This window comes from Odontesthes bonariensis, chromosome 23 (genome assembly GCF_027942865.1).
Source record: "Odontesthes bonariensis isolate fOdoBon6 chromosome 23, fOdoBon6.hap1, whole genome shotgun sequence".
In the NCBI taxonomy this organism is placed as follows: Eukaryota; Metazoa; Chordata; class Actinopteri; order Atheriniformes; family Atherinopsidae; genus Odontesthes; species Odontesthes bonariensis.
In genome coordinates this window covers 22,010,914-22,033,314 of record NC_134528.1, presented here as the reverse complement: position 1 = coordinate 22,033,314, position 22,401 = coordinate 22,010,914, and the positions used below count along the sequence as shown (strand labels likewise).

At 40.7% G+C, this 22,401-nt stretch overlaps 3 protein-coding genes across 5 annotated transcripts; 2 read left to right on the top strand and 1 right to left on the bottom strand.

Annotated features, from left to right (window-relative positions):
- Window positions 1-5,570: 5,570 nt before the first annotated feature.
- On the bottom strand, window positions 5,571-9,917 carry desi1b (desumoylating isopeptidase 1b). Its single transcript, XM_075457531.1, has 6 exons — window positions 9,514-9,917; window positions 9,350-9,371; window positions 9,173-9,242; window positions 8,975-9,084; window positions 6,976-7,098; window positions 5,571-6,748 (listed from the first exon to the last, which is right to left on the bottom strand). The coding sequence occupies exons 1-6, from the start codon at window positions 9,599-9,601 to the stop codon at window positions 6,667-6,669; spliced, it is 495 nt and encodes a 164-aa protein (XP_075313646.1). The 5' UTR covers window positions 9,602-9,917; the 3' UTR covers window positions 5,571-6,666.
- A 74-nt stretch (window positions 9,918-9,991) lies between these two features.
- Window positions 9,992-17,135, top strand: xrcc6 (X-ray repair complementing defective repair in Chinese hamster cells 6). Of its 3 annotated transcripts, none has more exons than XM_075457528.1 (13): window positions 9,992-10,073; window positions 10,583-10,672; window positions 11,842-11,954; window positions 12,155-12,296; window positions 12,549-12,800; window positions 13,025-13,211; window positions 13,300-13,486; window positions 13,584-13,752; window positions 13,872-14,033; window positions 15,679-15,808; window positions 15,993-16,093; window positions 16,204-16,320; window positions 16,485-17,135. In XM_075457528.1, exons 2-13 carry the CDS (start codon window positions 10,600-10,602, stop codon window positions 16,682-16,684), a joined length of 1,833 nt encoding a protein of 610 aa, XP_075313643.1. In that variant the 5' UTR covers window positions 9,992-10,073; window positions 10,583-10,599; the 3' UTR covers window positions 16,685-17,135. The 3 variants fall into 3 exon arrangements, with proteins under 3 accessions (XP_075313643.1, XP_075313644.1, XP_075313645.1); XM_075457529.1 differs by having other exon boundaries at window positions 9,998-10,078; XM_075457530.1 differs by lacking the exon at window positions 9,992-10,073 and adding an exon at window positions 10,101-10,444.
- Window positions 17,136-17,309: 174 nt separating this feature from the next.
- Window positions 17,310-22,338, top strand: LOC142373793 (uncharacterized). Its single transcript, XM_075457199.1, has 8 exons — window positions 17,310-17,465; window positions 17,692-17,806; window positions 18,138-18,215; window positions 20,102-20,152; window positions 20,327-20,377; window positions 20,485-20,535; window positions 20,665-20,703; window positions 21,056-22,338. Exons 2-8 carry the CDS (start codon window positions 17,761-17,763, stop codon window positions 21,832-21,834), a joined length of 1,095 nt encoding a protein of 364 aa, XP_075313314.1. The 5' UTR covers window positions 17,310-17,465; window positions 17,692-17,760; the 3' UTR covers window positions 21,835-22,338.
- Window positions 22,339-22,401: the final 63 nt, after the last annotated feature.

The window sequence follows — 22,401 nt, the reverse complement described above, 5'->3', positions numbered from 1 at the left end:
CTGAAAAAGCTTCTTCAATACAGCATGATTGATATTTTGAAAATTATGATCTACAGTAAATAGGTTATGATGCTGAAATTACTTTAGGGCAGAGCTACCTTTTCACCGAGAAGTCATATTCATATGGATAAGTCCAATGTCAACAAGTCAAATCCAGTGCCAAAGCCTGATGCTGAGGCTAAACAACAAAAAACAATGGGTGACATTATGGTGGCTCTTTCCATTTTTGATATACAGTCTATGGTGCAGAGGGGTATCAATTCTCCCAGCAGTCACTACTGTATCTCCATTTCTATCCACAGAAATGTGCGTCAGCAAGCTAATAAGGACAGGAAATCAATACGAGTTGGTATATACAGTATGTCTGTATGATCAATGCTGGAACCCTACGCTGTTTATTTGCTTTTTTGGGCGCACACATACAATCAAAGTATTTTATTGAAAGGTTTTGCAGATGTGTTAAGTAGTTTGGAGGTCTTTTGCAACTCCATTGGATGGTGTGTCATTGCTCCCAAACCGTATCGAGCTGGAAATGTATGAAATGTTAAACCCAGGTGGGGTCCGTTTGTGATCTGGGCGACCAAGTTCCATATTCTTCTTGTAAAAAAGCGCTTCTACTGTTTCACATCTCGCAGTCTCCCTCCATGCACAGCTGCTTTCTCATTCTTCTCTTTCCCGTTTTGGCCCTCTGCACTGATTATTCATGATGAAGCACGCTTTGCATTCTTTGCCATCAGGCCAAGCACACAGGGACAACTACCCTCGGGTCACATTAACTCGATGGTGAGGACAATGCCACCATCATGTCAGCTCCCATCAGCCTCCATCCCAACCAGAGAGAAGGAGAGGAGGAGAGGGAGATACAGCGTAGGAGCCAGAGGCTGAGACTCTTTAGAAAAGGAGATAAAGGGAGGAAAGAGAAGAGAAAAATAGAAAAACAAAAAAACACATCGGTACGTGTTTTTTTTTTCCTTGGGGGAAGGGAACAAGTCAATGTGGATCTGGGTCTCTCACTATCGCGCTGTCTGAGTCATAACTCAGAGTGTGTGAAATGCCTGTTTGTAATTTCTAACCCACAGACCCCATTGCAGATGAATTCACTGAGGCACTTCCAGAACTGGAGCATTTGACATCTCTCATTTCATCTCTGGGGCTTGGACAGCAAAGGACACTGTTCAGAGCAGCAGCTGTTTTTGAAAACGTGCAACGGGTGATGCAAAGCTTCCGCTGGACTTGGTGGGTTTACGGCTGAAACACTCAGGAACTGCACAGCATACGTGTTCAGAAATGCTTCCATAAATATTTTTTTTTTGGGGGGGGGGGGGGGTGACGACTTTAATTTCCTCCTCTGTATGACTCTGAAGCGCTTTTTGTAGCAGGTGAGTTGAGAGTTGGGCTAAAAAATTTTTTTTTTTTTTAAATCAGGTAAGAGCAGGCCAGGGAAACAGCACTAAATATTGTAATGGACAGCACCTCAGTTGAGATGAGATTTGCTGAAATGTTAAAACTCGTCCCTGCAGCTCAATCCCTCTCAGAGAGCTCACTCGACTCTTTTTCCCAACACTACATAAATACATGCACACGGAGACTAGCTCAGATATTAAAGAGCCCATGTTTGGCTCATTTACAAATTAAAGATTTTATATTCGAGCTGTACTTCCAAATCCTTATTAAACTAAATATTTTTCTCTTCATGCATACTGCTGTATCGCCACTTGCCATCCTCTGAATGAAACACTCCAATGTGGCTTCAGTCTCTTTAAGGCCTTCCAAAAGAGTCTGTCTTGTATAAATGGCCAGTCAACCTATGGGAGAGTCCAAAGAAAACATAATATGGCCTCTTTAGAATCCCATTCAGGGGCCTAAAAGTTATTTTAGACGTGACACATCTGAGAAGACGACACTGCAAAGCCAATATCTTCCAAGATGCTAAATTTGTTATCAACTAACTCTGTGAGAGTGTAACAACGCATTTTAAAATCCCGCTGTAACAAAACAAAAAGCCAGAAAAACAGATTTAGTCATTTTTCATGCCAGCTGATTTTGTCATCTACATAGCAACCAAATGCAGAGCAATAGCATTCATTTAGAGCCACTCTTTGGTCAGCTGATATTCACTGATGTTAAAAGTAAATAGTTGTTCCAAAGGGGAACTAAAGGAGCTGCTTTGATAAACAGCTACCTGATGACCATCAGTACGGTTGGATACCAAAACTTTAGCTGAAATTTCTTTGTGGTTGTCTCATGGTCATTTAAACTACAGAAGGCATTTTGACCACCGCTATGTAAGAAATATTGATTAGAAAAGCTTTACAAACTAATCCTATATATGAGGATGGTTCCTGCTTTAGGTAACTGCTGCAGCGGCTGATATAAAATGTGTTTTTATGTAATAAAGCAACCTGATCAATATTGTTGTCATGACTGTACAAAAGTAGGTCAGTGATGTTGAAATGAACAACTAAAGCTAGAGAATAAAAGGCTTTTCATGACCCTGCAAATTGAAATAGGTTTGATTTAAACTGATTTGGATTTCAATTGAATTGATTTAACCGTATTATTACTGGAGTGAATTGGACTGTATGATTAAAGTGCCTTGAGTTTACCTTTGTTGTGAATCGGCACGATATAAATTAACAGAATTCAACTGATGTGATGGACCTGTTCAGGGTTTAGGTGTGTGTAGGGTGGGGGATGGCACCTGGATTAAGCGGGTTTAGAACATGCTTAGAACATGGATGAATGGAATTAATTGGATAAATGTCTTGAGGAGAACTGTGGGTAATTTTGTAGTTAAAAAACCAAACACTTGTCAGTCTTTTACTTCTACTCCTCTCCTTCCTTGCCCTTCATAACTTGGCACCTAGTTCCCCGTGTCTGTGAAGTGCGCTTGTTGATTTTCACGGGCAGTATCCTTGCCAGGCATCCTCTCCTGCCAGTCCTTGGTGTTGTGAGTCTAAAATGTTGAGAGATCTATCGGTTTAGGGAGACAAAAACAATATTTATGAGTAATCTTTGAAGTGAACAAGTGCATTTGATGTTTGATTTTTTATTTATTTTTTTCCTATAAAACCATGTATTTTTCTCCAACTGTGCATCCAGTCTTCCTAGATGAATCAAACCCCTCTTTTCATGTATTTATGATAAGTCTTTTGCATCGTGTGTACATTATTTAGTCTATCTGAGCAAATGACTTTTTATACAGTGCACCACCATCTGAAAATCATATTTTCTTTATAAATGCGTGTAAATGTTTGGTTAATGGCATTTCCTATATTTCTTTTCAATAAGGGCTGTATAATAGTATTTATGAAGTTATAACCCGTTTATTATTATTTTAATGTCAATGAAAGGCGACATTTAGACAGGCCTGTGTTGAGCTGAATTGTGCAATTTCCTTTTGAGCAATGGAGGAGATTCAAGTGGGCCTTCTGTGCTATACATCATCTAATTGGAGTGGGTTTCCTCATTAGAGGTAAACACGACGGCATAGATTAAACGCAATGACAAATCAACTAAACCAAGTAAACCTTTGACAAGGCTTAAGCTCAGTATTGATATATCGGTCGCTGTAGAGAAAGCCAGCTGTCATGAATGTGAATTAGATTGGCAGAATAACATCTGGGAGCAAAATATATACAAACTAATAAAAACATGAATATGAAGCATAATGTGTGGTATACAGTATGTAGAAAAAGGTGTATATTCTGTATGTATATAACTAATTTGTACCAAAAATAATCAAAAGCTGTTGTTTATAAAGGTTTGATTAGTCAGCTATGCCATTTTTGAAGATTAAATATTAAAGAATGTGAAATTATTACTTGGCTTTTGCATATCTTGTTCCGACGGAAGTGATGTTTAACTTTTGAGTCTTTTCGAGCAAGGAACTCTTTGTAACCAAAGAAAACGAGTTGACAGCTGGAAGACAGTCAGGAGTGACCTGTTAATCATCCCTCACTGCAGGTGTATTACAGTTTGTGTTGTCAGCAATATAAACAGCTGTCATAATTGAATGGCAGATTCAAAGCTGTTCCAGTTTAAAACAAATACACTTCAGTTCACTCTAATCTTACGATTTAGTTCATGCAAACACATTCAAGTTTTTTTTTGTGTGTGTGTGTGTGTGTGTGTGTGTGTGTGTGTGTTGCTTTGATAGGACAGTCCAGCTGGCATCATTGCAATGATGCAGCACCGCCTTGTGGCTGCAGGGGACACAAAGCTCTCGCAGTTGGCCATCTTCAAATCTTTCTTAGCTTTAACGGTAAACTTCTCCTAATCCTGTGAAAATATCCTTCCCAAAAGGAGAAAAGAAAAGCACAAGAATATGGAATTCCTCTGTGAATGCAAGCTTACAAAGAGTGAAAAGATTAACACCCCTTTAATATGCTACCAAAAGTGTGGGAACAGAGAGCAGGCAAGACAACTGTTCAGAATGAATGAATATTTTTAATGTTATTACTACTGGAGTCAGGTTTCCAACGTCTCACATTCCACAGAGTGCACGGTGTAAATTTGTTAGTTTCACAGCTATTTTTAGCAATCAATATACACAAACGGTTTTCATAATATGTCACCTTGTGCAACTCAGCATACGAGTCAACTTTTCTTCTTTCTTTTTCTTCAGAACAGAATTTACTTGAATTTTTTTGATCACCAGCAAACAGACCAAAATATGAGTTGACTGTTGCTGTGAATAAAGTGACAACTTTGTCATTTCAAATAATAAGGCTTTGTGCATTTAGTTGCATGATCAAATACTATACTTTTGTATGCAATGACCTGCACACACAACATTTAGGTGGAGTCGAGTAGTAGCAGATTAGACAATACTAAAATAAGGATCTTAAAAATATTAGTTAATAAACCCGAGGAGAGTGTTCAAGAGATGGAGGTAAGAGGCTGCTGGCAATACACACTAGCGATACGATTATGAGTCACTGGTTTGGTCTGGTATGGTCAAGTAAATACAAACTACACAAGGTCTTTCTTCTACTAAGTCATCAGACATACAGTGTATTTGCAGATATGTAACAGTCTGTCTTTCCAACAGAGCAGATGAAGCAAATGAGAGGTATAGAAGGTGACTGGTCCATTAGTCAAAACCACAATCGTATGCTTATTGGTCATTACATGTTACTCTATCACACAAGTTTGAACACGTATGAACTTACATTTGATGAGAGTGTATTTTCCTAAAGGAGAGAATTTACAGACAAACCAGCAGAATAGTTTTAACAGAGTCTGGCCTCGCACTTCAAGTGCGTTCCTGCCATAATGACCACAGGAATTAAAGGAAAAAAATATCCAAGCACAACGCTAAGTTGAACAGGAGAATGGAAGTGTCGGGGGGATTGTTTCAGCCAGTATTGTTCACAACAACACTGTGCAAGAGGAGGCTTTACAGGCATTGTAAAAGAAACACTTTAACCTTAGATTCAACGGATCCTAAGCTCCATGAGAAAGGAACCGGTCTCATGTGGTTTCCTAAGAGGAAAGGCGATTAGTTCTACTATTACAGTGTATCACTGTGTGTATGTTGATACACATCTAGGTGAAAGTTTGTGATGAGAGATGAATCGTGAAAAGTTCCAATGAAAAGTTTCCCAGAGAATCAACAGAAACTTACAATTCAGAAGCTCTGATATGTACCGAAAAAAAAAGGAAAGCCTAGTACAAAGTTATCCTGTGTAGACTTACCATAAGTACATGAGGTGATGAGGGAAAAATATATGGCATCCCATAAAGGCATTAAAACTCTAATGTTCCCAACTCTCACTGATAAGGGGTAAAATACAAGGCCAATGTCTGGTAAGAACACAAGGCAAAAGTGTGACTAAATGAGTCAGGCTTAGTGCTGCATACAACATCATTCAATCATGTAGTCATTTTTAAAATGTTAGCATGTCATGCATCTGAACTCTTTGTCGTTTTATATCTGTTTCTGCATATGTCAGTTAATATCAGGACCGGTCCACTTACTTTAATAAAGACGCAGATTCAGAACGGATGGAAACATCCTGGCCTTTCAGGCTAAGAACACACAAACGCAGGCACCTCTAAATAGAATTTAGGATTTCCTATATGAGAACGCTGGGTCTCAGGAGGCTAGTGTGAGCTTTCATGCTAGGTACTGCATCCTTTCTCATACAGCTGTAACCTGCTTGAGGGGTTGCTGGAGTAACTTGTGTCCAAATTTACGTTTGCTTGGTAACTCAAAGCCGTAGGACAGATCTTAAATAAGGCAAACCCTGCACATCTAACTCCTTCCCCCCTAAAAAAACGTTACCATGCTGCCGTGGTGTTTCATTCCATTAAGACCTTGGAAATCGTGTCAGCATGAGAGAAATAATTTCAAATCAAATCTCAAGGACATCTAATGATTTGACTGAAACAGTGGAAGTAATCTCATGAAATCAGTAGTCTCTTTAAAACATCACCAAACTGGCTGAATCTAATCCATCCTACAGAGCAGAAAACTACATTCAGTCCCACCGGCCACAGTTTTTGACACCCTACAGGACAATATGCAAAAAAACAGAACCTGAAACTCAGTAACAGAGAAAGTGACCCCGTGACGGCTGGTTAGCGGTAACACATGAGTGGTAGTCGATCAAGTAGCCAGCCACTGGCACCAATAATCTTTTCCTACATGCACCACTCTGCCTATCGTTGTCCGGTTATGTTGTTGCCTCCAGGATTTATGACAACGGAGTCCAATAAGGGACGCAGAGCCTGACCAAATGGCCTACAGAGGAAACAGAGCAGGCAGAACATTTTCAGTTAAGTCAAAAAGTTTGAATAAAATCTAGCCAAATTACTCAATGCGAATGGGACAAGCATGTGTAGTTGAAGCGAGCAGATTCAGCACGTGGCCAAAGTCTGTCGGCACAAGTCAAAACGAAAACATCGCCTCGTACTGACAACAGACCATTTATCCACCAATTTTGGGAATGAATGACCAAGCTTACTCACGTGGACATTACTTCAGATGGAAGGTCTGTAATGTACGATGGGATCTTTTTGCCGGTGAGGAACTGAGCCACCTCATTGCTGAAAGAGTTGCAGTTGTGCTCAAACAGGTTGTACTTGTCGCCGCTGAGAATGAGAGCAGGCGGAAGGAGACGAAGTTCAGGGAGAAGAGAGAGAGGCCAGACAGAGTGGAGAGTAACAGGTAAGTGGCAGGCAAAGATGAGATAAAGGATCATTTAATGTGAGCCTTTAGGGATAGTCTCCTCCATCCCGCACGTACATGGAGCTTGTAAATTCAAGTTAAAGTAACAAGAATCAAAAACAGTAATCAAAACACAAATTCAAATATAAAACTCTATGTAAAATAATAAATGTTCATTATCCATGTTATCATGCAACAGCATGGGCAAATGTAATGTAAGTAAATAAGTCTGCATAGTTCTGTATATGTTGCACATATTTATATATATTTTGTAGGGCTGGGCGAGTTAACTCGTTATTATCGCGTTAACTCATTGATCATTTAACGCCGACAAATATTTTTTCGCGCATCAGCGGAGGTTTTATTATTTATTTTATTATTGTAAAATTCTTTTGCTCACAGGCTTTTATTTTGTAAAAGTCTGTTGCTGTCTGCTGCGGAACCGGAAAAGAAAGTAATTGGCGGATCCACCAAACATGGAGAAGGGTACGGAACTTTTACTCGGCCATTTTCATTTTAAAGTTCTTCCAGACGGCGGAGTCGACAGAACCAAAGTCATCTGTAAACACTGCCAAGTTGAATTGTCTTCTCAGCGTAGTAGTTCCAGTCTAAAATATCACTTAAAGGCAAAACACACAATTGATACCAGCAGGTCATTCAAGGAAACAGACAGTGGAGCGAGGCTTCTACATAAAAACTACATAAAAATGCTGATGTTAAAAGTGTGTTTGCACAACAAATGTTATGGCACTTTCATTCATATGGCAGCACATTTAAAATAAAACTAAATGCTAAAAGCTATACACTACTTTTGAATTCATTTTTGGATTTTGCGTACAAATGCGATTAATCGTGATTACTCAGGGAAATCATGTGATTAATTAGATTAAAAATTTTAATCGTTGCTCAGCCCTAATATTTTTTATTAGCACATGATTTTGTGATGAACAAACGTGCTCACAAAAATATTTGTAATAACTTTTCTAATTTACATTTCTGAAGGATCTGAATGTTGCAAATGTGTCAAATCAATACATGTGCAATGTAAAGCGATTTAATCCAAGACTGGCGTGAAGTTTCTAAAACCAAATAAATATTTTTGCGTATGAAGTATTTATTTACAGGCGAGTCTGAAACAGGAAACAGTGGCAAACTGCGGCTCCATCCGGGAGTCAGATGATAATGATGAGCTCATAGCTTTCGATTTGATCTCTGATACATAACATGACATGGATGAACATGCTGCTGTTGTGTGTTTCCCATTGGTCGTGACAGAGCACTAAACTAAATGTGTGGAGTATATAAACATGTTTCATTAGCTTTATTGAAGTGTTTTTTTTTGTTTGTTTTTTATGTAAGCGTCTGTGTTATTTAATGACAAAAGTGGGTTGTTATCTATTTGTGTGCTACATGGTATTACAAAGCAAAACATTGTCATGCCAGGCTGAAAACCAACTGCTCCCTGGACATCTCCCTGAGCACCCCAGGGCAGTTTCAAGCCCAGAGGCTGATGTACTTTAAAATAAGTCAGAAGCACATAATGTTAAGGTTGACACATGTCACTTATGCTGCTTTAATCTTTCTCTGTTTTTTAATAACCCTAAGCTTTCTATGGGTTTGATGATGATGATAAGATTGTCACACATTTCCCTAAACACAAGTAAGGTGTAGTGAACGATTAAAGAACATTTATTACTAAAAAAGGCCCTTTAGTGAACAAGTTATCCCTCACCCACTCATCTCACCTCCCACATGGTCAGATTTAGATTTAAATGTGCTTTAAAACAGTCAGGTTCTTACCTGTATGTGGACTCAGCCAGTGCAGTTAGGTACTCCATAAATATCTCTGCAGGTACTTCAGTGCAGCCCATGCCCACAACAGAGTCAGGCTCACCAAGTGGGGTGCCTCCCTAAGAAACAAACACACGAGTCTGAGAAGACGGTCATCTCCAAAACCCAACGTGTATGTTGACAGGAGACAGGACAGTTGATTCTTACAGGTAAACAACTGTTGATGCCCTCTCCAACAAAGAAGAACTCCTTTCCGTGGACCACAATAGCTGTGTGCCTGTCAGAAACCAAGAAACCTTTTCAAACAAACACCAATGCTTTTTTAACTGGATCAGTGAGAATATCCATAAAAAAAAGACTAAAAATAAAGTAATATACACTCACCATATCCCATCTAGCTGTTTCCCTGTGAAGAAAAACATATTGAAAAAAATAATTCAGATCACAGTTCGATGACAGCCCAGATTCTCATCGCCACTCTCTCCTAGTTTCAATCAATTGCAACGGCTTCCAGAAGTAAACCACACTGAAGTCACACAGGAACTCACCTAGCATGAGAGGACTCAGCTGGCGGGCCATGCCTCTGGACAGGTCATAAATGTACAGTTTCACAGGATAAGAGCCACTTTGGTCCATGATGACAGCAACGGATATCCTCAAAATAACCCTAAACTTGTACAAAGTTACTGAACCCACGGTCAGCAAAAGTTGTTAAAGCTAGCTAGCTAAAGAAAACAAAAGTTGAATTACTCTGAGATGTAACTGTTACAAATATAAACATAGGTTACAGTCTGTTTTAAAGTTAAAATGATTTTCAAAAAAGTAGAAAATGTCAACCGAGCTAGATGTGAATTAAGTAATTACCGAAGATGCTGTGTCAGTGTCTTAATGTGAAAAATAACATGACTTGTAAAAAAAGTACACTCAAATCAATGCTTTCTTCCGGTCTCTGAGCCGGAAAACTCCTCCTACTTAACTAGGATTGGTCCGTATTTTTTAGAGGCAAACCCCAATGAGGCGTCACGTAGGGGTTTGTCAAGCGTGCTCGTTCACGTACCTGAGCGCGCCAGTCATTGAAACTAGCCTGGACTTGTGGGCAAGAAACGAGGTACTGTAAGTGAATGCTACTAGGACAAGCCAATATCTTTTTAGTTTGTAGTTGAAGTGTAGTTTATGTCGTTTAAACGCATTATTTGAAAGACAAAGTGGTTACACAAGAGGCCAGGAAATATCAGTAAAAAGTACAGAAGCTAATTACGAGCTAAGCTAGCTAACGTTATTGTTTTGTTTAAGTTAGAACAGTTAGTTACACACTAATAGTGTTATAATTCAACTGTCCCAGTGCTCTCCATTTCTAAATTAGTAGCACAATTGTGTTCGTGTAAGTAAGTATTTAACTATATTTTGAAGTTTAACTGAGCAGAATAAGTCAGCTTGTCAACGTGTTATACCAACCGAGAGGTGGCGATGGAGCAGGTTGTAAGTACTTAAGAGGATGGCCTCTGCTAAAGTTACGTTGTTTGAATTTAGTTCAAACGCGGTGGAGCTGCAGAGCTTAGATGCAGTTTGCCAATAGAACTCAGTGCTTCCTATTAAAACAACTGTATCCTGTTACAGAGCCAAAAGCAGCGCAAATGGCAGAGTGGAACGCATTCTACCAGAATGAGGAGGAGGATGAGGCGCAAGAAGAAGGAGAACAATCTGGAGGTTAGATGAAAACATACTCAATATGTACTGTAACCTCAACTTCAAATAATAGTGGAAACTCAGGTGCCCTTTATCACACTGATTTGGTCATATTCCTCCACTAAATTGATCATCCATGTATAGAAGTGTACATTGGATGTAACCAGTTTTAAATGAGAAATGTGTTGTAGTTTAGTGTTTTGAGCCACTATCATTAAAGCGATACTCCGGAGTAGATTCAACCTGGGGTCATTTGAACCGTGATATCCAGCCAAGTAGCCCACCCGCAGTTTTTTTGATATTGGCTGAACATCAGCTGAGTTACTGAGTTATCCCGAATAGCTTCGTACAAGGGTTAATGGATCCTGGCAGTATCTAAATTACCACACTAAAATCACATGCCATGACACCAAACTTCTACAGTAGTACAAATATGGTCTGTACTCACAAAACGATGGAAGTTTGAAAATAGTCCAGGAGTTTATTATTATCAACACAAGCTGGATAGCTTTTCTGCTGCTAAAGCTGCGTCGACGTCACTTCTGGGAGCTGGGAGCTTCAAAGTAAGATGAGGGTTGATCTACTACTGTAACAACAAAGTATATGCTATATTCTACATGTTTTTTTTTAATGAATTTTTATGTTGTAGTTGTGAAATTATTTTATCAATGGAGAAATTGAGCAGCCTTGCTTTGTTGTCTACAGTAGTAGATCAACCCTCATCTTACTTTGAAGCTCCCAGATCAAGGAAGTGACGTCGACGCAGCTTTAGCAGCAGAACAGCTATCAGGCTTGTGTTGATAATAATAAACTCCTGGACTATTTTCAAACTTCCAAATGCATCATTTTGTGAGTACAGACCATATTTGTACTACTGTAGAAGTTTGGTGTCATGGCATGTGATTTTAGTGTGGTAATTTTGGAGATATTGCCAGGATCCATTAACCCTTGTACGAAGCTATTCGGGATAACTCAGTAACTCAGCTGATGTTCAGCCAATATCGAAAAAACTGTGGGTGGGCTACTTGGCTGGATATCACGGTTCAAGTGACCCCAGGTTGAATCTACTCCGGAGTATCGCTTTAACGTCTACTTTAACATATGTGATTGAATAGGCCAGAAGACGGGTTCTGATAGGGCACGATAACACAAAACATTGCCTAAACAAAGCAGCCCTGTGTCTTTGACAGGAGAATACAGAATCACAGGCAGAGACAGTCTGGTGTTTTTGGTTGATGCCTCCAAAGAAATGTTCATTAAAGGAGAAGATGGGCAGCCTTCTAACTTTGACATGACCATGGAGGTAAGCTGGTCAGTTGTTGGTTTTTTTTTGTTGGTTTTTTTATTCTGATTTGATTCCTTGATTCTGTACTACCCTTTTTTGCTTTATAGCCATAATTGTATCATAACAACTCAAAATAATTGGAAATCCAAGGCTTTGCTCTCACGTTTGCCTTCCTTCATTAACCTGTCTTGTGACAGTAAGAGTTTGTGTGGTTGTAGGTTGTGCGCACTGTGTACACCAGTAAGATCATCAGTAACCACAGGGACCTGGTTGCTCTGGTTTTCTACGGGACAGAGCAGAGCAAAAACCTCAGGAACTCATTCAAACATGTGTATGTGTACCACGATCTTGATGAACCAGGTGAGATGCTGCACTTTACAAACGAACACGTGATCACACTTAATGACACTGCAGTTTTGGTTATATATACAAATGTGGGCAGAGAGTTTGTTCGTAGATTTAATGATTCAGATATACTCACAAAAAACATATTCACCTTTGTAATATCCTGTTGTTGTTATGGATTGTTTTAAATAAAAAGGTGCACAAAAATACTGTTACGAAATGAATGACTAAACAAATCTTTCTGATGTTTTTTCATATTTTGCACAGGAGCAAAGCGAGTCCAGGAGGTGGATGCTCTGCGCGGTGAAAAAGGTGCCCGGCTAGCAGCAGAGACAATGGGCAGTGGGGAAACTTCGTTAGGTGACGCCTTGTGGTGCTGCGCCAACCTCTACAGTGACATCAAGCTGCGCCTCTCACTCAAGCGGTTGATGATTTTCACCTGCAGGGATGAACCACACGAGGGCGACAGTGCGAAGAACCGACAGGCTCGCACCAAAGCCAGTGACCTCAGAGAGACTGGTGGGTCTGAAGCAAAGGCTGCTCCTCTTTATGAAAACCTGTTTTCCAGTAATCATTTTCAGTAATAAAAGCCGTTTATTTACAACAATCTCTTGTTCATGGTTGAGTTTTGTTCAACCGAGTCAGCCTTTTAAATTTCTAACACTTTATAATATCATCACATGATGTAGTTTGATGTGTTTAGTCCATTTCTGGGCTCACTTGACTCATCCTGTTTCTCTTAGGTGTTGTTATCGATTTAATGCACCTAATGAAACCGAACGGCTTCGATGTGTCGCTCTTCTTTCGTGATATTGTAAGTCCACCAGAGGATGAGAGCGAGCTGGGGCTGCAGCCTGAGCCTTGTAAGAAGCTGGATGACCTCAAGAAGCGGGTGCGTGCCAAAGAGCAGAAGAAGAGAGCCTTGGCCAGGTAGACAGAAGTGCTAGCTTTTTATTTCTTCTGTCAATTAACCTCTTGCCTATTCTTCACCCCATTTTCTTTTCTCTCCCCTGTTTAGGTTAAGCTTGTGTCTTGGTGAGGGCTTAAATGTTGCCGTGGGAATTTATGCACCCGCCGTGTCAGTTCGGAAACCCAGTGCCATCAGGCTTTACAGGGAAACCAACGAACCAGTCCGCAGCAAAACCCGCACCTTCCATACCCAGACCGGCAGTCTGCTGCTGCCCAGTGAGATAAAGAAATCCCAGGTAGAAGCAGACACGGAGTAATCAGAAATGGACTTTTCAGTTTTCAAACGTCTTAAGATTGAAATTAGGCATACAAAACTTTCTGTGTGTCTTATAGGTGTACAGTAGGAGACAAATAGTGATGGAGCGGGATGAGGTGGATGCCATCAAGAAGTTTGACGACCCAGGTCTGTTTCTGATTGGATTCAAACCGATGGAGAAACTCAAGCTGCATCATCACATCCGGTCTGCTGTCTTCCTCTATCCGGAGGAAAATGATGTGAAAGGTAGAACTGTGTATCTTTCTGTGAATTTACTTCCAAACTAAAAAGTAGGAATATGAAAAAAAAACTGTTAAGCCTCACCTTCTGTATTGACTCATTTCTAACCCGTGTTTTCACCACAGGTAGTGCATGTCTGTTCTCCGCCTTGTTGAAGAAGTGCACGGAGAAGAACGTGTTCCCTGTGTGCCGTTGCATCTCCCGACGAAACTACCCACCCCGATTTGTTGCCTTGGTCCCTCAGGAAGAAACGGTTGATGAGGGGAAAGTACAAATAACACCACCAGGTAACGCACTGCTGAGGTCAGGGGAAGTTTCAATAAGATGGCAAAAAGGATAAATCCACTTTAGCTTCTTTTAGCACCACTTTATTTAAGCAGGGTTTTTTTTTTTTTATGTAAGGCAAAATTAGAATTTTGAACTATAAAACTATGCGCTTCGCACTCATTTTGAAGTATACTGACCTTTGATAATGCCCTGGAGCACCCGGGGGCTGAGATACCGCAATTCACAACTTTAGTTTCCTACCCGGCACCTCGCCATTTTGCTTTATGGTACCACGTCACACACCACCAACTAGATCACAGCATTCTTTCGCCATGATGAATAAGAGTGAAGTAAAAGACACTTTTCCATCCATCCATTCATCCATTTTCTATACCCGCTTAATCTGTCGGTCGGGTCCGGCTGGAGCCTATCCCAGCGGTCATCGGGCGAGAGGCAGGGTACACCCTGGACAGGTCACCAGTCCATCACAGGGTCACACAGAGACAAACAACCACACACGCGTAAAAGACACTGCTATCGCAAATAAAGTTGGGGAAATAAAAAAATAAAAAAACAGTAACGCAGTAACGGAGGCAGTGAAAACGGCCCAAGAAAACAGACGGGTCTAAACTTTTGGCTGGTTCTTGATATATTGTGGGTCACTGCTGTGAGGAATACAAAGGAAGAAAATGTCATTACTTGCGCAAAATGCTGTGCTCATTGTCATCAAGGACCAATAACTGTTTATATGCAATATGCTTATTAAAAGAGTGTTTTGGTTTAGTTTCTTGGATTTATTTGTTGAAAATGTGACTTGTTTCATTCCACAAGGAAATATATTTGACCAAATGACCAAGAAAAGGCTGCCGTGGTTCAAATGAATGTGATGCACATGTTGCTTCATGATAAATCAGATGCTGTCAAATCACGATGACTCCTCAGCTCCTAATTTAATACTTACGACAGAATGTTGTCAGAAATAGAACATTAGTAGATAACGTTAGAGGCTTCAGTGCACAATGTGACCGGCATCATCCGATCCTTGTTCCAGCGATCAGTGATCCACCCCAAAGTGCTGATTGGAGCCCCCTCGGTGAAAAGGACACATCTGTTGTATTCACACCCGTAACATTTTTACATGCGTATCTCTGCAGGGAAACAGTGCTGAATTACAGTTATTTAATCTTGCACATATAATCATCTCCATTAATCAACGGCTGGGTGGAACAGAAATGTCAAATGGGGATTTCCATCGTTTAATAGAGCAGACTGACTGACCGATGTGGCTGTGTCTGTATTTTGCTGTGGGTGTGGCACATCTGCACTTTTAGTTTTGACAGCCTAAAGGGAAAATGGGCTTTTTTTTTTTTTTTTTATCTATGTCCCAGTAAACATTGACAATTTAAGGCTGCCATGTTGTTATGAGGATTAGGGAATCGGTGATTTAAAATAATGAACTGGCCTATATTATAATGGTGCATTAAAAATGATTAAGAATTGGATTTTATTTGACATGCATACACACGAAATTTGTCCTCCACTTTTAACTCATCCAGGTAGGCACCTGTTGATGAAAGCTAAATCATCAGTCTGAAATTTACTTCTTTTTTTTTTTCTTTTTTTTAAAATCACCACTCAGGTTCTACTTTCTTTTGCCTTCATCAGGTTTCAATGTCATCTCCCTTCCGTACGCTGACGACATTCGGACACTGGATCCTCCTCGAGGTCCAACAGCCTCCCAAATGCAGGTGGACAAGATGAAGGAGATCGTCTCCAAGCTCCGCTTCAAATACAGGTAAGTTTAGAGGAACTCAAAATGGGCTGCTGTGCAAAGACTGGGCTATAAACTAGGCTAGCTTATAGTGTAACAGCTGTTGAGTGGAACTCAGAAACTGTGCTTAAATCCCAGTATCTAATGTGGTGACTGTCATTTGCTCGGTTTCTTCCAGTAACGTGTTTCTTCTTGTAATGTCCTCCAGGAGTGATGCGTTTGAGAACCCCGTCCTCCAGCAGTACTACAGGAACCTCGAGGCCTTGGCTCTGGATATGATGGCTCCAGAGGACACAGAAGATCTCATCAGTAAGATGCAGATACAAACCTAATCCTGATACCTTTTATTGAGTCCCTACAGTCATTGCTCATTTCTTTATCTCAGACTTGTTCTTCATATCTTTCCCCCTCTTCCTCAGTGCCAAAGGTGGAGCAAATTGATCAGCGTCTGGGTCCTTTAGTCCAAGAATTTAAAGATCTAGTTTATCCAGCTGACTACAATCCAGAGAGCAAACCTGCTGCTAAACGCAAAACAGGTCAGAGTCAAAGGTTTAAATTACGCTACCCATATGAATAGTGTGATGGCCCCAAGTACTTAAGGGTTTGATTGAGGTACTGATGACTTTCCAGTACTATCTTTGGGTACTATGGGAATGTAGTGTTCAAATAAAGATCTGGTTGTTTGTTCGGCCCCATGCAGCTAATACTGGTGGCGGAGCCGAGAAGAAGCCCAAAGTGGAGGTGTCAGACGACGATCTAAGAGCCCACGTGCAGAATGGCACTCTGGGAAAGCTGACCGTGCCCGTGCTGAAGGAGGCCTGTAAGCAATTTGGGATTCGGACCACTGGGACCAAAAAGCAGGAGCTAATCGATGCTTTGATTGACCGACTGGGCCCATGAGGAGTTGGTGTCAGATAGACATTCTCTTCAGCCGCTTTACACAAACCCAGATCTGGTAGATGTTTTTCTCTGTTAGAAAGGCAGTTATCATTATGGGGTTCTGTATACGTGTTAAACTCACAGTGGGGCCTGTTTTGGGGCAGATCAGACGCCGTTTGGTGCCCGACAAAACAAAGTTTCTGTTCAGCTGAATTTGCTCCAGCGAATGTCAAAGCTAACATTGGCAGGTAATATGTCAGTCCCACTTTTTGTAAATGTTTGAATGTAGGAAAAATTGTCCTTTCTATGTGATAAAAACTCACAAACCAGGTGATGCTGATTTTAACAAGGTCTTAATCATTTGAAAAAATTGTATTTGAAACGTGCTTGTAAAAGAACAATAGATATTCATTATATGGGTTGATAATTTTTCATTTTTGTATTAATAAAGGTTTTTTTTTTTTTATACCCATTCACGTAATTTTCCTCATTTCAAACACTGCACGAGTTTGTACTTTGTACGTTTTAAGCAGGATTTCCAGTTCTGCTTGTAGCTGGAAAGTAGGTGTGTCCCTCCAAAGAAAGGCTTCAGCATTATTCACATACTTTCACCCTCTTACCTCTTTGTTTAGCGCAATAAAATAGAAGCAGTGTTCCTGTTGTGGGCAGGCCTGCGCAGGCAAATGCGTCTCGCACAGCAGGAAGAGGGATCACAGAAAACTTTGACCGCATGTGAGTTGTGCAACGTTTGGACTAACTGAAAGTAGATGACATTCCCTGGAGATATTTGACAACACACCCGGTAAGGACTTTTAGAAAACATTTTACCATCGATAAAAGTCCAGAACAGACTTTTATTGTGCATGATTTTCCTGTGTTGTTCACTCTGCCTGGGGCCTTTGCCACTTCATGATTAGATCCCTTCCTTTTGCTTTAACTTCAGAATTTAGTTTAATAACGTTCAATTTTACAAAGTAATTGTCAAGAAGAATTTGTTATTTGAACATTTAGGGCTTTTGTATTGAAAGTTTTAAGCAGAAGGGGAGCTTCCTGTTTTGACTAACTTGATACCAGCTGACACTGCTGACTGCTGACAAATGGAGTGTCGGTGTGATCAGGACAACACTGACGATGCTGTTGCAGGTGAGAAACTTCAGAGAGTAAATCAAATACCAAACTGAAGAAAAGGATGTTGCAGAGTTTTAGTTCTATTAACTTTGACAGTAATACTCCACAACTGTTGCTGTGAACATCTAAAGTTACCTGCCGTCGATATAATGCAGGAGGGGTTTGAAATGTAAGCCCCGTCTTGTTTGCTGATGCATGTACCAACGCAAAATCCTTAGCTTTGAAACATATATTTCTCTGGTGGTCAGTAGCTGTTTCAAATTTGGGTGAAAGGGAAATGTTGGACAGCACTGCAATGTTGATGTGATGTTTTCTTCCCCGCCCCACCCCGCCGCTCTCTGTTTAGGTTGGTGGCTCGGCGGCAACAATGCCCAGATGGGAGCTTTTGCCATCGTGGGGTATCTTCTCTACAGATTCTCACAGAGTCAGTCACACAACCGCACCAACGCACAGTTTCATTAAAAAGTCTTAACCATCAAAGACGTTTTTTCACGACAACTCTCTCTGAACCTCTACAAACATGCACATTCATCCACCTAACAAATACACGTCTGATTCAATGGAGCCGCATTTTGCCCCTTTCTGCTACATGTTGACTCAATTACCCTTTAAGGTTTTGATGAAATACCTCTGACATGTTTGGGTGAGATACCACAGAAAGACTCCCTTTTCCATCATGAATTTACACCTCTGTTCACATCGACTTGTTTGCGGGTGCTGAGTGACCCACTTGACTCCACTCCAGCCATCCCTCGTTACCAAAGGACAGAGCAAATAGTAAACCTCACAAAAGCGCACTGTTTTACTGTGTTACTGATGACTCATTAAGGCACAATCTCATCATAAATCATGTGTTGATTTATGACAACTGCTGTGCCCAGGTTGTGAAAACACTACGGAACATAACAGAAAGTTAGCTAGATTTGTACTCCATTAAAGGGACACAATGTAATATATTAAGTCATTTATTAGCTCAAATCAACATATTCATTCATAAATTAGTCCTCATTGGTGTAAAATGAGCTCTGTCAAAAATCTCAATTATCCTCCTGAGTGAAGAATCACTTGTCTGTATCTCCATAGAGCTCTATGGAGGCTGCCATGTCCTTCCGGTCTATTAAAAACGACGAAGTGCCGAGTGGGACATAAAGCACTTCGAATCACGTTTTCCCCATTTTGACGTCACGTTTGCACGCAGGTAAAAATAGAGCCAGTCTACGCCATTAGACATTCTCTGGTATAAACCAGCCTGCACTTTTGTTCGCAATGGAAGACCATAGTTATGCCACGCCGCAGGAGAAGGGATCCTAGTCGCCAAAAAAGCGAAAAAGAGACTTGAAAAGGCAACGTGAGCCTCTTGAATCTTGACACATACCGCCTGCCGTAGTTCAACCCACATTTGAAAACGCGAGGCGCTAGAGAGCAAATTCATTCGACTTTGCAAAATAAAATTGCACCACTAGATGTTGGAAGAAATTACATAGTGTCCCTTTAAAAATAATCACATCATAATTCCTCCGTCGCACATTGACTCCTTAAACTTAGGGCTTTGTGGTTGATCCTCACAGTCTTTTAAGTTTTTACATGCTAAAACTAACACGTTTATTTAAGTGATGGCAGAGCTGCTGATAGTACAGTCAGCGACAAATGGGAAATGGGGATTTACATCTTCCAACTGGAGAAGAAAAAATGGAACAACACCAATTAGCAGTTGGTTTTCCTTGTCAAGATAATAAAAAAAAAAAAAACATTTGGCAAAGACCTGCTTGAGCATTATTGTCTTATTTCTCTCGTCAAATAATTCTTTAACTGTTGATACGAATATGCTGTTAATAGCAAGAGCAAAGGAGTTTTAGGATGTAGGATGATTTTGAATTTAAGAGAATGGATGGAAGATAAAGAGGAAGCTTAATATTTCCTCTCTGAGCTGTTGGTGTACCATAAAAATCAAATGCAAATCTGAACAACTCACTGAATTGACTGTTTTAAAAACTAGGTGGACATAAAAAAAAAAAACAATATGTCCCCTTTAAAGGACAAAGAGCGTTAATAAGCCAAAACCAACAAAGCATCAGCATAACTTTTAGCAATTTACACAATCTGAGCTGTAGAGTCTCTAATCAGCAGATTCTTCTTCCATCGGACATGCAGACAAGGAACAAAACTCAACAATATGAGCCATATGGAAATGTTAATCATTCTCTAAAGATAAAGCAAACTAGATAAACTTATAACCTTGTATTGAACGTGTGTGATACTGATAGTTGTCTGATTTTTTTTTTTTTTTTTTTTTTTTTTTTTTTCCTGCAGCTCTCCCAGCTCTGATCCGATGGCCGATCCGTCTCTTCTGCTCTCTAACTGGTGAGTTTACTCAACCAGACACTCTGTCCTCCCCAATGAAGCTTTCTATTTTATTCGGTGGCACTGCTGACACCAGACAGATTGATTGAATAATAATATAGACTTTGACTGTAATGTTTGTGCACATTATTAAAATAAATCACAGAATAGAACAAACTGACTCTTTGGCCTTAGGTCTGTCAGCTCTTTGGGGCTGGGTGAGCCATCTGGTGAGAACCCTCCGAGGTAAGAAATGCACCCCTTGTTTCTAAGAAAAGAGCCTTGATTCAAAAATTGGTCACATTTTAAGCCAAAATGACACATTTTTTCCCCACCTGTGCTTTGTGTCTCAGGAATTAAGAGCTTGTTTAAATGGCTGTCTCGAATTTGGCAGTTCATCGTCGGTGAGTGCTGCCTGCCTTACTACGGATGTTGTTGAACTCAAGGAAGTGTGACTATTTCAGTGGCAACGCTGCATAATGAAACCTGAATTTATAAATCAGTCCTAACTTCTAATTTGCTCCTTTGTCAAGGAATTTCCTCCAGGTTCATGTGGTTCAAAGCCACCACAGGTAATTTTTTTATACAAAATGTTCCTTCTTTTTGTTCTTTTTTTTCTGACTGCACCACCGAAACATCTACCTCTTCCTACACTATTCAAGAGTTCAAGAGACTTCTACTGGCTAGAGACTCTCCATAACTTATTGTATTTATTTAACTACATGAATAAATATTTAACTTCTTAACAGGCTCAATACTGCAGCTCCTCTTGCTGTTTGGCAGGAGTTAGGAATCAGTATTAAAATTTGTCATTCTGCACAAATCCCTCTGAAAAGAAAGTGGAACAAAGATGACTTTTGAATAACCATTAGACTCTTTATAGAGGTTATGATTTTTTTTTTCTAAAGTGAACTTATCACCCAGGGTCACCCGGAGAGGGATCTTCGGAGTCACAGACGGATTCGACGATAGCCAGCATTCAAAACTTGATCCGTGACCTCTCAAGCTGCAGTGCTCCCAAGAAACAAGGCCTGAGGCTGATCCTCCTGGGACCCTCTGGTGGAGGACGCACCTCCCTAGCTGATACCTTGTTAGGCGACAGTGGGACAAAAGTCCTCAAGGATCCACTGATGCAGAGCACCAAGCAGAGGACGCTCGTGGATGACAGAGAGCTTACAGTGATTGACACCCCAGATGTTTTGGGCGCGTCGATGGGGAATAACCAGAGAGCCAGGGAAGCTCTGAGGAGCCTTCAGCTCACCAGTCCTGGACCACATGTTTTTCTGCTGGTGATCCGGGCCCCAGGCTCCAGCATGGGGATCGACCAGGATGCCTTCCAAGCAATCCAAGCCACCTTGGAGCTGTTTGGAGAGGGAGTCCTGGGACATATTATTCCGGTGCTCACTCATGCAGACCGCCTGGGTCGACAGCACACCGTGGACGAGCTGCTGGAGAAGGACGTGGGGAATCTGAAAAGGGTTACATCTCTATGTGGCCAGAGGCCAGAGCTCGTGGATAGCCGGTCAGATCTCCCGCCCAAGGAACAGGGTGTGTTGCGCAGCCAACTGCTGGGGCGTGTGACGCAGATGAAGGAGGTGAGAGGGCATTTTGTTCACGAGCTGCAGAAGAGGGAGGACCATCTCAGGGAGGAGCTGCTCACTGACATGTCCGCTGCTCTGGCTGGAAAACTGGGACACATGTGAATAAGGGAGGAGTGGGCCCTTTTTACTATATTTGTGGGTCTGTGTGAAAGACTTACCTGGGAAATGGGGGGCGGGGGAAGGTATAATTTTAACTTTAAGCTCAAGGATGAGTCTTTGACAGAGGTGTTTTTACCACATTCAGTTCCTACCACAGGTTGCCTTTCGGTTTCAGGACGCTCCCAAATGTTTTCGCCTAACTATCATTGTCCCACATGTAACTTTCTTACAGCATTTTGATGTCCTTTAATTCTTCAACATGCTTTTTCCTGCGTGTGTTTGTGTGGGCTTGTGGCTCACGGTTTCACACTGCACCTCTTTTTTTCTGCCCTCCCACATATTTTATAATTCATACGCTGTATCAAACTTTAAAGATGATCAGGGAAAATAAACTGAGGTCATTCTGGGACTAGAATTCAGCAGTGTTGTACAGATGATTCTTTATGTGTCTGAAACAAACTGGCCTAAAGATTTCTCTTGCAAAATAAAATTTAGTTTTCATCTCTTGATTTATTTATTTATTTATTTTTTTACTGGTAGAAAAGTCTCTGTGATCTGAAACAAATGGGT

Coding starts and splice junctions, on each gene's coding strand:
- desi1b (XM_075457531.1), bottom strand. CDS start 9,601: ATGGACCAAAGTGGCTCTTATCCTGTGAAACTGTACATTTATGACCTG. Junction 9,372..9,513: donor GCTGAGTCCTCTCATGCTAG/GTGAGTTCCTGT, acceptor TTTTCTTCACAG/GGAAACAGCTAGATGGGATA. Junction 7,099..8,974: donor CTGGCTGAGTCCACATACAG/GTAAGAACCTGA, acceptor TCTCATTCTCAG/CGGCGACAAGTACAACCTGT.
- xrcc6 (XM_075457528.1), top strand. CDS start 10,600: ATGGCAGAGTGGAACGCATTCTACCAGAATGAGGAGGAGGATGAGGCG. Junction 12,297..12,548: donor CCACGATCTTGATGAACCAG/GTGAGATGCTGC, acceptor TATTTTGCACAG/GAGCAAAGCGAGTCCAGGAG. Junction 12,801..13,024: donor CAGTGACCTCAGAGAGACTG/GTGGGTCTGAAG, acceptor TGTTTCTCTTAG/GTGTTGTTATCGATTTAATG.
- LOC142373793 (XM_075457199.1), top strand. CDS start 17,761: ATGGAGTGTCGGTGTGATCAGGACAACACTGACGATGCTGTTGCAG. Junction 20,378..20,484: donor TCTGGTGAGAACCCTCCGAG/GTAAGAAATGCA, acceptor TTTGTGTCTCAG/GAATTAAGAGCTTGTTTAAA. Junction 20,704..21,055: donor GTGGTTCAAAGCCACCACAG/GTAATTTTTTTA, acceptor CTTATCACCCAG/GGTCACCCGGAGAGGGATCT.